We start from the raw sequence: 13,293 nt of genomic DNA, 5'->3' as shown, positions 1-13,293 counted from the left end.
ATGACGTACGATTTGCCTCGACAGGGGAATATCTGATGTCCGCTTACATAGCAAACGCAAGTGCACATATCAGATTTATTATTATATAAGAATGAGGCCTGAAACTGATCTGAGAATATCGAAATGCATGTGCTCTTTTCCAGTTTACACATGTTGGTCATATCTGACCTGTGCCGCATGGGAGGGAAAAAAAAAATCGGAAATTGGGTCACTTGAACCATTTAATGTTAATGCAAACTTAGTCATGTTAAACACTAATAACTAAAGAATTGAAAGAACATCACTTAATTAAAACAAAATCTTAAAAGAGATTGAATAATTCTAAGCCCATATTTACACCTGGTATTAAGATTTTTGAGGATCACAAGTGGATGATGCTAAATACAGATGTAAACAGGGTCTATGTAATGTAACAAAAACACAATGTTCTCTCATTCCTTATTTCTAACGTGCACCCAGTGTTCAGCATTGCGGATTTCAGAGCAGAAACGAAACTGCTGCTCTCTGTATGTTTTCCCATCGTCTCCTTTTACGTTCTTGAGCTTATTTCGTCCATTAGATCGAAAGATCTGAAAAAGCCCATACATTAGCCCACCCATAGACCCTGCCCTCGAAGAAATCACGACAGACGTGGTCGAAGGTGGGGGAAAAAAGAGTTGGGTTAAAACATCAGGTTTGAATGGGAATGTGTCTCCCTCATCCACTTGGAATCCAATAGACCAAAACACAACTTTATACAGGGTGTAATCAGGGCCTAAGATAAATAAAGGTAAAAATTTCTCACTGTAGTGGTTGAGGGACTAGCTTAAATTAGGGATGGGCAACGATTAATCGCTATGAATCGCATCCAAAATAAAAGCTTGTGTTTACATAACAAATGTTTGTGTGTAGTGTTGTATATATAAATACCCACACATACATGTATATATTTAAGAAAAATGTATTATTAATATATCAAATATTTATATTTATATTTAATATTAATTATGAATAAATATATATAAAATATATACATGCACATATATTTCTTAAATATATACATGCATGCGTGTGTATTTATATATACAAATTAATTATATACACTACACAAACATTTATTATGTAAACACAAACTTTTATTTTGGATGCGTTTAATCGTTGCCCATCCCTAGCTTAAATAGATTGTATGGGTCTGAATGTAATACTCTTTTGTAATCTTTAACATAATTTTACTGCAGCAAAGCACCTAAATGTTTTTAAAGGTGCAGTAACGTATTGCCAAGCCTTAATGCACTATTGAAATATCAGTATAGACCTAAAATGTCCTAATTGTGCACTCCTAATCGTGCAGGACCAAGTATTTACCATACCAGTGACTGTGGCCACAGAACCATGACCAAGCTGTTGTTTATTGTAATTTATTTCAAATTATTACTGTTTTTTTTTTTACTGTGATTTTGAAATAAATACAGACTTTGTGAACATTAAACACGTACTGCTCCCAAATGTTTTAATGGTAGTGTATAATAAATAGACAAGAATTAGAAAAACAATGTTTCCAATTAATTTAAGATATAGCATAGTAATAGATTAACAATGATTGATTACATTAAAAATGAAAGTTATATTTTATTAAATAATAGTTATTTTCACTTGGGGTCGGGTTTATCCATTAAACAAAAACAGTGTTATCTAAAAATGTAAAATCCACTGTTTTCTATAAATAAAAGGCAGGGCAATCCCTGGCATTTCAGCTGCAATTTTGCATGGTTCATTAAAATGTATATTATATGATGTTTTGAACCTGTCCCCATGCATACTATAAAATTACACCTCTAGACTATCATGACTTGAATTGTCAAAACGGTCACTGGTGCCCCTCAAAATGCTGAGCACACATGCAAAAATATGAATACTAACATGTCAGACTATGTTTCATTGATGACTGGCTAGATTTTCCTCCTAAAAATCAATGTAAGAGGTATATGGGAATGCAGCTACTACATCTACAGAACTGTGCCAGAATGTTCTGTGAACAATGGTACCATTAAATAGAGTTTGCACTAAAACACAGTGGCTTTGTCTCTCTGTTGCATCACCACAATCCACATACAAACAATAAGCAGAAGGCATAAGACACACACTTGTTAAAATGGTTTGTGATTTAAAACAAATCTAGGTGCGTCAGTCTTACAGATTTAACAAAGTGCATCTTACCACCAGGTCCCAGTTGTTCAGTTCTAGAAGTGTGATCGCCTCAGCAATGTTGTCGATTCCTGTACATGCCTGAAACAAATGGACTTGCTTATTAAAAATACCAGAAACCAAAAGTTCTTCTTTTTATTTTGAAAGAATTAAATAACATGGTCCAAAATACATTTCTGAGAATGTTAACACATACACTACTGTTCAAAAGTTTGGGGGTTGGTTGGTCATAATTGTTAATGCTTTCAAATAAGCATTTTATGCTTACCAAGAAAAAAATGTGAAATATTATTACAATTTAATATACCATTTCTATTGAAATACATTTTAAAATGTCATTTATTCCTGTGATGCAAAGCCGAAATTTCAGCATTATCACTCCAGTCTTCTGTATCACATGATCCTTCAGAAATGATTTTAATATGCTGATTTGGTGCTAAAGAAACATTTCTTAGTATTATAAATGTTGAAAACAGTTGTGCTGCTTAATATTTTGTGACGATTTAATAAAAGTAAAAAATAATTTTAAAAAGCAAAATTACTCAGCCCAAACATTTGAACGGTAGTGTACACATTTGCAATATGTGATATTTAACTTTACCTAGTAGGTAACAGCAAACCTTTCTTCAATCTAACAGACAGGAAATGCTATCAAATTATATGAAAAGGTATTTATTATTATGTATATTACAACCTTCAGTTTTGGTGACTGCCACCTCTAAATATTTGTTTAGTTTGGCTACATATTTTAGATGTGACACATTTAAAATTAAAACACATATTGCCAAAACTTTTAATTTTAAAGCAACCAAACTGAAAAACAGGATTGTGACAGCTGATGGCAGTGTACAAACAGAGAAAACCGTGCAGTCATTTGACAGCTTCTGGACATAACAGGGTCATGAAAATACAGATCAGGATTCAGATGTCAGTCAGTCCTGTAATGTTTTCTAGTTCCATATAGGCAAATGGTAACAAAATAATGTATTTTCAGCTTTTTACTCTTACTTTGCCCGTTCAAGTGCTTGCCAGACTTCCTTTTTGCTGAATAATTCAGACAAAGCCACTGACAGCTCATCATCTCGATACATGTCAACAAAAAGGACTGACTTCAATAGCCGTCACCCTTATAGCAGTCAGCAGGCAAAAGAACGGATCTTAACTGAACATTCAGACCTTATAAAATGACAGATTATAAGATTATATGCGAGTAAACCCACCTGAAAGTCGGCCAGGATCATTTCTCTGTCCATGTTGCTGTCGGAGGCCATTGCAGTGAGAGGCTAACGACTCATGTAAAAACCCCAAAAATATCAACCTCCGATTTCAAAAGAGCAGTTCAGGACACGGCTTATCAGTATGCAGCAGGTAATTGTGTGTAAATGCTGCACTTCTGCGCCTTGTTGTCAGTGTTTGGCGGCTTTCAGTATTTCTGTTATCGTCACTTTGCTGTTGTGGATCGGCGTTCAAAGCAACGAAAACATCATACGGCTGCCGTAAAGAAGTGCTGTGAAGTGTCGCGCAACTCTTACGGTTGGAAAGTGCTGCGTATTCTTAAAGCAGCAGGGCCGCTGTTGAATTTGAACGGACTTTCTTACAAGTGACTTTCTTGACTACCTTGAGACATTTTACAACAAAAAACTCATTAAAATAGTTTATCAAAACATGTCTATAGGCTCTGTAGGCAGTTCCTTATTATATGCAGCATATTTTCACGGTTTAACCTCAGTGTTAACCCCCAAAACAAGGTTTTTATTTTGTAAACATGATTTGATGCCAAACATGATGACTAATCAAACGTTACTAACTCTTGATCGTTTAGAAGGGCTGATTTCAAATTACAGGGAGGCCTACTCTGGCTAAACGCACGTTTCCTTGGTGTTTATGCTGGGGAAAAACTCTTCAACCAGTCTTAGTTGGTTTGCAGGTCTTATAGCAGCTATGCCAACCCTACCAGGCTTTAGGGGCGCTTTTCAGTGGTTCAGGCTAAACTATAAGCTTTTCAATAAGCTAAACACTATCTTGGCCAGATTAGAAAAACAGTGAACCATTCAAACAATAAATAAAAAAATAGGCCAGTTTAAATTATTTTCCTGATCTTAGCAGGTCTCATAGCATAACCCACTAAAAAGTGCTTATAAGTACTCTATAACACCGGAAAACAGCATTGCCCAGTTTAATAGGCATATGTTTTTAAGCAGAGTTGTAGCTACCAATAGGCTATGTGTCAGTATAATTATAGCCCATAGTTTGTAGTAGGCGATTAATGTAAACAGCTATGTCTATTCATTCCAATGAATAAACAAAACGATGGGATGGTCAAATATTAACCGTTTTCAGAAAATGATACTTATGTTGCGCTGGAGGGGTAGCATCTCGTCAGTTCACATGACTGGATATACAACTTTCAGTGTTTTACAGTCTTTCCTCCTGAGTTTCACTTCAAACGCATTTTTGTAGAGAGAGAAATCTTACACTGGGAACACCAACACTAAAAAGCCTTTACAGCTCAAAGATAAATGCTTAACATGGCAAAAGCGGTGAGAATTTAGCAGAAAGAAAGTGCATCTCTCACACACTCTCAGCCTCTCCCCAGCTGCATTGCCGTTGAGTCCCGCCTCATTCCGCGTCTGTTAGAAAAAGTGGGCGGAAGTGTCGGCCGTTCTTTATTTCAAAAACGGAGTGATGTCAAACAACAGCGGCAGTCTCACTGACAAAGTCAGCTGTCTTGCAACCAGCTTATTCAACGCTTATGAGCCATTTGGAGAGGATAACTCGATGCAAGCGACGTAACCATCCTGCAGGTATTGGATACAACATTTCATTTTAAATGATACATTATGACGTCGTCCATCATCGGCTGAATCGTCACAGTGTAACTGCAGCTCCGTGCGCGAGGAATCACCACGACAGAACATTTGTAAATATTCACGGCTGCAGTTTAAAATGCTTTCTCGCAGCCTGAAAGCCCATTAAAGATTATTTCTACGCGTGTCAACTCGATATAGGCGACTAGTGTCAGATAACCATTTTTGATAACCCTCATGCCAGCGTTCTTTGATGTGCACATCAAAGAAGATTTGCTTTAACGTTTCATATTCAAAATGGGCGGGAAGCTTGCATTAAACTTGCAACACGTCCTTGCGAACTCACTGGATGCGAAATAATAAAAAAAGTCCTCGCGAATAACAGTCTTCTCCCTCTATCTCTTTTCAGAGGTCGTTTGGAGGCTTGAAATGACAACATCTGCCAATGCCATGAACGCATTCCAGTTCTCCAGCCCAATGCACCTGCATATAGTTCATATCGGAGGACTCATTAAAGGGAAGTTTGGCTGTCAGATGCGAGCATTTTTCATGTGACTGCTACAGATCTGTTTGAATGCGAGATCATATCTGGACCGAGACCACGGCAGATCTTCATGTCATTCATGGACACGAAAAGGATTCTCTCGCATTGATCATATAAACTATGATGTTTGTTTATATGCATATATTGCTTGAATGTCCGTATATTTGATAAGAGATGGCATGGCATCCCTGTTCTCTCCGTTGGTTCCGATGGCTTGGGTAGGACGATATTAATGTGGGTGGACCTTGGCGCGTCTCCAACGGATATTTTTTTTAGGGGGGCTGGAGGATCGGACTATTTACTACAGCTTTGTAGTACTTTTGCCATATAAACCAGCGTACATTTTTTTAAAAGCAAGCATCAGAGATATTTTACCTCCTTTGTCAGTATATAATGGCCGAGGACACAACTATAGATGGACTGAGCACTGCTGCTGCGCAGGGAAATCTGATGGAAATTGAACAGATACTGCAAAGCAACGTGAACGTTAATGAGAAGAACAAGTTCGGCAGGACACCATTGCAGGTTAGACGCTCATCTCCACGAACAACTTTCATATTTAAAGAAAGACAGTGTTGTTTATAATGCATAGTACATCAGCCTCACGAAAACAATTTGTCCTTTTCCTTGCAGTCACCATGAGCAGTGGCCTGGTTGACTTACTTCTAACTAAACCTGTGGTTTTCTTTTTTAAAGTGTAATTACCTGCAAACCAACAAGTAGCCCTACGCACCTGTTGCAAATAATCTATATTTTATTATGCCAACAAATTATTAGCACTCGTCATTTGATACATAAAGCATTTATTGTGTGTAACTGGAAACTGTTTTATTACACTATAGTCAGATCACGAGCTAAAGGAAATACATTATCGTTTTGGCAGCCTTTTACAGATTCAGATGTTATTGTAATTGTTTCAGGGGTTTTTTTTACAACGTAGGTGTAACAAAAAGTTTCAATTTTATTGGCAATAAAGCCAGATGTGATTATAGATGCTTATGTTTATTTTTTACTTTTATGGGGTAAGATAAAACTCTAGAATTAAATACTATCGAAGTCATATATTATATATGAACATTCAATAAGCTTCGAGAGGCTGTTTCTACTTTTTAAATTGTTATTTCAGTTATAAATCGAATATAATTCTAATGAGAAGGCCGTCTGGACTTACACCAAACACAATAAAGCTGTTTAATATCGGTCAGTATGAAATATGTTGTTATTACTCATGTGCTTGTGTCATATTCACACAATATATTCTCTCAGCTTCGGAATGAGTGATAACCTAAACTCTGGGTAATCCCCTCGATGCTGCTATATGTATGCCAATGTCTGCCTGCATGGATGTAGATGATACATTGATTAAATATTCGTGAAATTTTGTTTGATCAACATTACGGTTTCATATATATGAATTAATAAGTAAAGGTGTATATTAAGTGCTGTGACTGGTCATATGTTTTATTTCCCGTGTTATCTCCTTTTACCTCCACAAGAGCATTTAAAATGTGTCTGTGATGTGACAAATTAATTTATAAAAGATTATTAACATTCCACGTGGTCTTGTGAGGTCAAATAAATGCATGCATAATAATTGTTCAAGGTTTAAAATTGTTTGAGATGGAGCATTACCCATATTCAAATATCCGTATGATGCACTGGTGAAATTTCCATAAACATTAGGCTATTCGTTGTAGGCTATGTAGATTTTTTTTTTCCTGGGAATGACGTCACTTTATAACTTCATTTAGGCCTATGTTATCACCAGAGAATTGTAATTTAGCAGGTCGTTATGTGTTTAAAATTCTGTTCGCTTTTAAATATTTTTTTTTATATTGTTCTGGTTATTGCAGCAATTCCTCTCTTCGATTTCTTTCTGTTTGCATGACAGCAACAAAAAAATTAAATCTCTTCTGAGAAATAGGTACACATTCTTAGAACTATTATATACATAAATAAATACACACACATACATACATGTCTGTATCTAAAAGATGTTGGCAATTTGACCTAAAATGCATTCATATTCATGCGTCACCTTATCATCTTGATTGAAACCTTCAATCCACTCATAATGCTTAATTAAAAATGCACACTTTTGCTAAAACGTTAGTTATTTATGTCATGAATGACTTACTGTACGAATATTCTTAGCACCTTAACACGTGTTCTCTTTGGGTTGTTCTCTCAGGTGATGAAACTTGGCTGCCCGCGTATAGCAGAGACGCTGCTTCTAGCAGGCGCAGACCCAAACGCGCGCGACCCCATCCTAGGACTGACCGTCAGTCACGACGCCGCGCGAGACGGGTATCTGGACACTCTACGGGTGCTCGTGGAGAATGGCGCTGATGTCAATCTTCTTGACAACAAGGGCAACCTGCCTCTGCATCTGGCGGCGCAAGGAGGATGCCTGGATGTCGTGCAGTATCTCGTATCTTACTGCAACACGCAGCCGTTTCTGCGGAACGCAAAGGGCCAAACGCCTCTTGACCTGGCGTCATTGCACAAAAAATATCAAACTGTGGAGTGGTTAGAGAACATTGCGCCTTCACAATCCAGCTAGAGGGGGCCTGTGTGTTTTGTTGTGTAACAGAGGTAGCAGATAAATGCTGAATGAGAGATTTGTTGTATTGCGGAAAATTCAGCCAACTACCTCTTTTTGCGATGTAAAATATTGGGCTCAGGGGCTTGACGTTTTGTGAAGAACAATTAACTTTTGACATTGCTTGTAATTCATATGGCCCACGATTTCAACTGGATAAATGGGTTTTGTTTTCAATGAGCTATTTTTCAGTCTCCATTTTAGATTTGTAGGTTTCTGTCACTATAACTTATAATCTCATACCTGTCCTATTTGTCCTGTGTTATAACAAGAAAAAAAATAATCTAGATGAATTTATGTGCTCAAAGAAATCAATCTTGTATTGAAGTAATTGCACTATAATGGTCAAAATTCACGTAACAACCCCTGACTGCTCTGATTTTTGTTGTGTTTAGTTTTATGACATTAAATTTGCACTTTTGCTTGTAATTAATGCTTTTTTAACTGTGAAAAATTGTCTTTTGCCGCATTTAAAATATTAAAACCTTGCAAACCAAAGACACCTGTTAAACGGTTTCCGTATGTTTTCATGACGTGTTTATGGCCTCGTGTCACTGAAATACGGGTAGGCCTAGAAAACATTTATGAGACTGTATTAAACATGGAATATTTGAAACTGTTGTTTGATGTTGTCGAATGTTTAAAGCAGGCTAAATAAAAACGATGTGACGCTAGCGGTGGCAGAGTTGTAGCCTATATATTTTTAGCAGAACACCAGTTGTCTGCCGTTCCCTCTGTAAACAGAAAGCCTGACAGTTTACAATTATCAGCTTTCGTTGTAGACTAGTGAAAAGTCGAAACTAAATGATTATAACCATAGCCATTTTCATGGCTCTATAATTCATTTGAGAATTAGCTAGGCTACATTTCTCTCGTCTTTAAAAAATAGGCTACTGTAACGCTCTGGATTATATGTTTTAAATTTATAAAATAAAAGTCATTTTAATATTTTTATATAGGGTTTTAATAACTGGCGGTGTAACTGTCCGGAGATTGTAAAAAGAGAGAGAGAGACCATAAGCGTTTTGTGGTGGGGGGTGGATATTGGAGTAGCCTAAATTTGGCATAACTAATTTTATTTCTTTAAAAATGAACAACGAAGCCATTTTGCTTTAAAATATTAATATTCGAAAATCACTGTGATATTAGTAACAAGCAGAAAGATATGTTCCACACATTTTGACCTTTCCATGACAAGGCACGTCTTGTTCAGGTCAAACAAAGTAGGCCTAATGCTAAATTCTCGATACTCAATAATTCATGATACTTGTAGGGAGGTGTACATTCATATTTTTTATATACTCACATCTGTTAAAGGTGCAAAGACCACATGGTGACATTTTAGAGTCATCAAATCCATTTTTATAGAAAAAGGTGTGTTTTTTTTTTCTTTTTTTCTCAAAATATGAAACCAACACGAATACAAAGATGATATATCTAATAACTTGATAGGCCTACGTGTGTTTTAAAGTAGGTTATCAAAAGATTATTTCCACAATCTCGGACATGATTTGTTATTGACCCATATATATCGAACCAAAAGCAACAAAAACGCATCCAGTGAAACCTAAATATGCGTCATGCTGGCACATTATTTCTGTGCTTTCTCTCGCAGTAATCTAAAACAAATATTTTGACATGTGGTGTGTGGCAGTCATTCATTTCAAAACCAGACTACAAACAGAACCGAGGACACGTTTTAACACGAATTCGTAAAATGTGGCATATTATCTTGAATAAGCAATGCGCTTTTATATTTTTAGGGTTCGTGAGTGTCGTGGATAGCTACATGGACTGTTATGTTCGCACAATGCAAACGGATAGACAGTGAATGATAAAATGGTGATTCTCTGTGAGGGTGTTCATGGTCGTGCAGCAGCAGAAATCCGTTAGGTCGGTGGGAGGAAACAGTCCGTTGCGCGCTGCCAAGATTTTCAAATTTAGGCGCTTTCGGTGTAAAAACCGCTCACGATTCTCTCCAAACGCACTCTGCAAGAGAATACGAAACTTTTAGGGTATTTGGCGCTTCTAAAAGCAGTTTTCATGATCATGGAGATGCCATGCAGTGATCTTCTTCCTGGTTGCGTGGCTGCGTAAAATCTTATTGAAACGCACGATGCTTTATTCCTCGAATCGAATGAATTACATTTATGACAATTATTCAGCTCTCAGCATGGGTTTATATCGACCGTCAACGATGAAATAGGTAAATTAAATAACTTATTATAATGTGCAAAACATCTAGACGTGTTTGGGCATGTTTATGGTCAGTTTAGCAATCATGGTATGGTTAACAATTTAAAAAGAAAGCTTTATGTGTGAGTAAATCAAAACAATAACTTAGAATCAATATGTAACATGTTGAATGTATAGCAAGCAAGATTTTACTGAAGATTTTGACACGTCAGGTAGGCTACTGAAAGCAAAAAATGTTGACCCTTGCATTCTCAGTCATGTCGAGAGATGAAACAGATTATATGACCATCTATTTCATTTGTATTTTTTGCATCCATCCTAGCTTACTTGTGATAAATTTGATATATTGTATTTAGATTGTACCTGCTGAGAACAAAACTATATTTTCTCTTGAAAGTGTATAGAGGGCTCTGACCTTTGATGGAGCTGATAGTTAACAGTTAAATGCAGTTTCCTAAGTGGTCTTACAGTAATGTAGAAGTGATCAATGCAAAATATATTTTTTCTATACTGGAGAATATTTTAGGAGTGGCCTTTATATTATTTTAATTAAAAGTAAAAATGATTTGCATTAGGGTTGATTCTTATTGCATGAAGGTCTGTGTAAACAGATCCTTTACTCTTCATTGAATATTATTTTGGGTCACAATTTTTTAGTGACTTATTTTTATTTTTCATTATTGTTATTTAAGTCGCCCTGCTATGAGGTCAGTTCCATTTGAACCAAATGGAGACATGAGAGGGCATCGTGTGGCAGACCTTTCATCTGCATTTCACAAACTGTTTACCCCGGCCGGTGTCTGATTTTTTTTTTACAGTGTCTGTTTAATTGCTCAACTGCAATATTTTGTTCTGTCCCAGTGAGGTCACCGAATGACAAAATCTTTCAACTTACACAAACCCTTTTTTGTCATTCTATTGATCCAAAATGCATTATTTTTTTGCATATGTATTTATGTCATGTTTTTCATCAATATCATGTAATAGTTTATGTATGTGCATGGGGTAATTGCTTTTCAACTGCAGGGCTTTTTTAAAAACAGTTTTCAAATTAATGCAAATAATAATAATATAAAAAAGCGACCAGTTTGTCTTTCTTGATGTTTGAAAGTTAATGCAGAGTACTGAATAAAACACCCGTTGCTTTACAGCCAGAGCATCACTGATTTTGTGGGCAATATAACAAATTTGCTACTTTGTAATTTATGAGTGTTACAAGAGCTTGTGAGCAGCCGCCAGGTGGAGAGCCACTTGAAAACCCTCTTTGCACAGAAGGGGTGATACAATACGTCCAAAAGCCCTATGGTGGTTAGGCATTGGCCAGTCAACAGATCCACTTTTATAAGACTTTGGGAAGTACCACTCACCACTGTGCATTTTGCTTTCCATTTCTATGAAAAATCCATTTACTGTGTATTTTGCTTTCCGTTTTCATGAAAAATGAACTCAATTCACGTGCAGCTTCCTTCCACTTTCTGCACAGGCACTGGGGGTTGTAACACAGTATGATGGATAGTGGAAATATGACGCACAATATGATAGATAGATAGATAGATAGATAGATAGATAGATAGATAGATAGATAGATAGATAGATAGATAGATAGATAGATAGATAGATAGATAGATAGATAGATAGATAGATAGATAGATAGATAGATAGACTTTTTTTTAAAACTGCACCTAATGAGTTTTTATGTCACTTGCAGGTTTCAGAGCCTCTATGCAAACTATATTTCTGAGTAGCAGATATTAAACAAATATGTACATATTTACATATATTTACATATGCATGTAAATCCATAGGAGAGAAATTTTCAAAGGGCCTTTCAGATCAGGTCAGGCCAGGTTGCCACCTTTGTAAATTGAGTAACTTGTGTTAGTCAGTAATTGAAATGCTTTTTGAAAATAGGCAATATATATAGGCCTATATATATTTATATTTCCAGGTATATTTATATTTTAAAAAAAAAGAACATTTATTTAGGCTAATATTTAGATTTAAATGTAATATTTAACATTTAAATAAGATATATTCTTCTCAAATCAACGTCAAAACAAAGCAGGATCACTTTGTGATTTGCCGCACATATAGGCTGGTGTGAGCTAACGTTTAATGAAGTGTCTTTTTTTATTGGCAATAACAATGTATGCACGTGTTAAATATTTTTTTTATTGTTTTGTTTTTGCAGCCAAGATTTTAGTGTATGATCCAATACAGAAACTGAAAACAAAACTTCACTTGGACATATTCGCTGGAGTAAAAAAGTGTGACAAGTGTATAGGCCCGTCTTCCCTATGCCCTTTTAGACCAATGCAGTTTTTTTCTTGGCAAATGTGTATTATTACAAAAGAAATCCTCTCATACAAATTTCACTTTACAAACACACCCATACCTAACTGATTAATGGTAGCCTACTGTAGGCCTACTAAATATATATTTACAGAATAACACTGGAAAATAAGCTCACATAAGAAAACAAGCTCTAAACAAAACGGCTATAACAATGACATTTTTGCACGTTCTTTTAGTTATGACCAACCTTTAATTTAATAATCGAGTTCTTAAATTTAAGTGGAAATAGCTGGGTAGGCCTATAGCATATTTTTTACAGTCTATGCATATAACAAAAGTGACTCAGCAGTTCATGTGCTTCGAAATGACAGTTATAGCGTCCTCTCGTGACGTACAAATGCTACTGCAGAAAAAAAACGAAAACGTTTTTTTTTTACCCCTTTTTATGAGCAGAAATTCAGTATAATTTCATTAGGTAGTGACATCATTTTACATTTTACAAAAAAAATAATAATTTAAAGAGGAGGTATCGATTCATATGACTTTAATTAATAATAATCATGAATATAGGCTACAGTGGCAAGAATAGGCCTACGTGTGTGAGCCAAGGAAAACGCAAAGAGTAGTTCACTTTAAAAAAAAACTTTTGCTGATAATTTACTCAC

At 35.8% G+C, this 13,293-nt stretch overlaps 2 protein-coding genes across 3 annotated transcripts in view; one reads left to right on the top strand and one right to left on the bottom strand.

Moving 5' to 3' along the window:
- The window catches only part of faf1 (Fas associated factor 1), a 65,980-nt gene extending 62,282 nt beyond the window's left edge, over positions 1 to 3,698 (bottom strand). For both annotated transcript variants that reach the window (XM_039675591.2, XM_039675598.2), the window contains exons 1-2: positions 3,405 to 3,698; positions 2,197 to 2,265 (exon numbers count right to left, since the gene is read on the bottom strand). In XM_039675591.2, coding sequence (XP_039531525.1) covers positions 2,197 to 2,265; positions 3,405 to 3,455 — 120 coding nt within the window. In that variant the 5' untranslated portion in view covers positions 3,456 to 3,698. The remainder of the gene's footprint in view (positions 1 to 2,196; positions 2,266 to 3,404) is intronic.
- Positions 3,699 to 4,816: 1,118 nt separating this feature from the next.
- On the top strand, positions 4,817 to 8,753 carry cdkn2c (cyclin dependent kinase inhibitor 2C). The gene is made up of 3 exons (XM_039675621.2): positions 4,817 to 4,988; positions 5,401 to 6,060; positions 7,727 to 8,753. Exons 2-3 carry the CDS (start codon positions 5,929 to 5,931, stop codon positions 8,096 to 8,098), a joined length of 504 nt encoding a protein of 167 aa, XP_039531555.1. The 5' UTR covers positions 4,817 to 4,988; positions 5,401 to 5,928; the 3' UTR covers positions 8,099 to 8,753.
- The last annotated feature ends 4,540 nt before the right edge of the window (positions 8,754 to 13,293 follow it).

The sequence above is a fragment of the Pimephales promelas genome, chromosome 14, assembly GCF_988280905.1.
Source record: "Pimephales promelas chromosome 14, fPimPro1.hap1.1, whole genome shotgun sequence".
Lineage (NCBI taxonomy): Eukaryota > Metazoa > Chordata > Actinopteri > Cypriniformes > Leuciscidae > Pimephales > Pimephales promelas.
The sequence above is the reverse complement of the archived record's forward strand: the minus strand, read 5'-3'. Positions and strand labels throughout refer to the sequence as shown.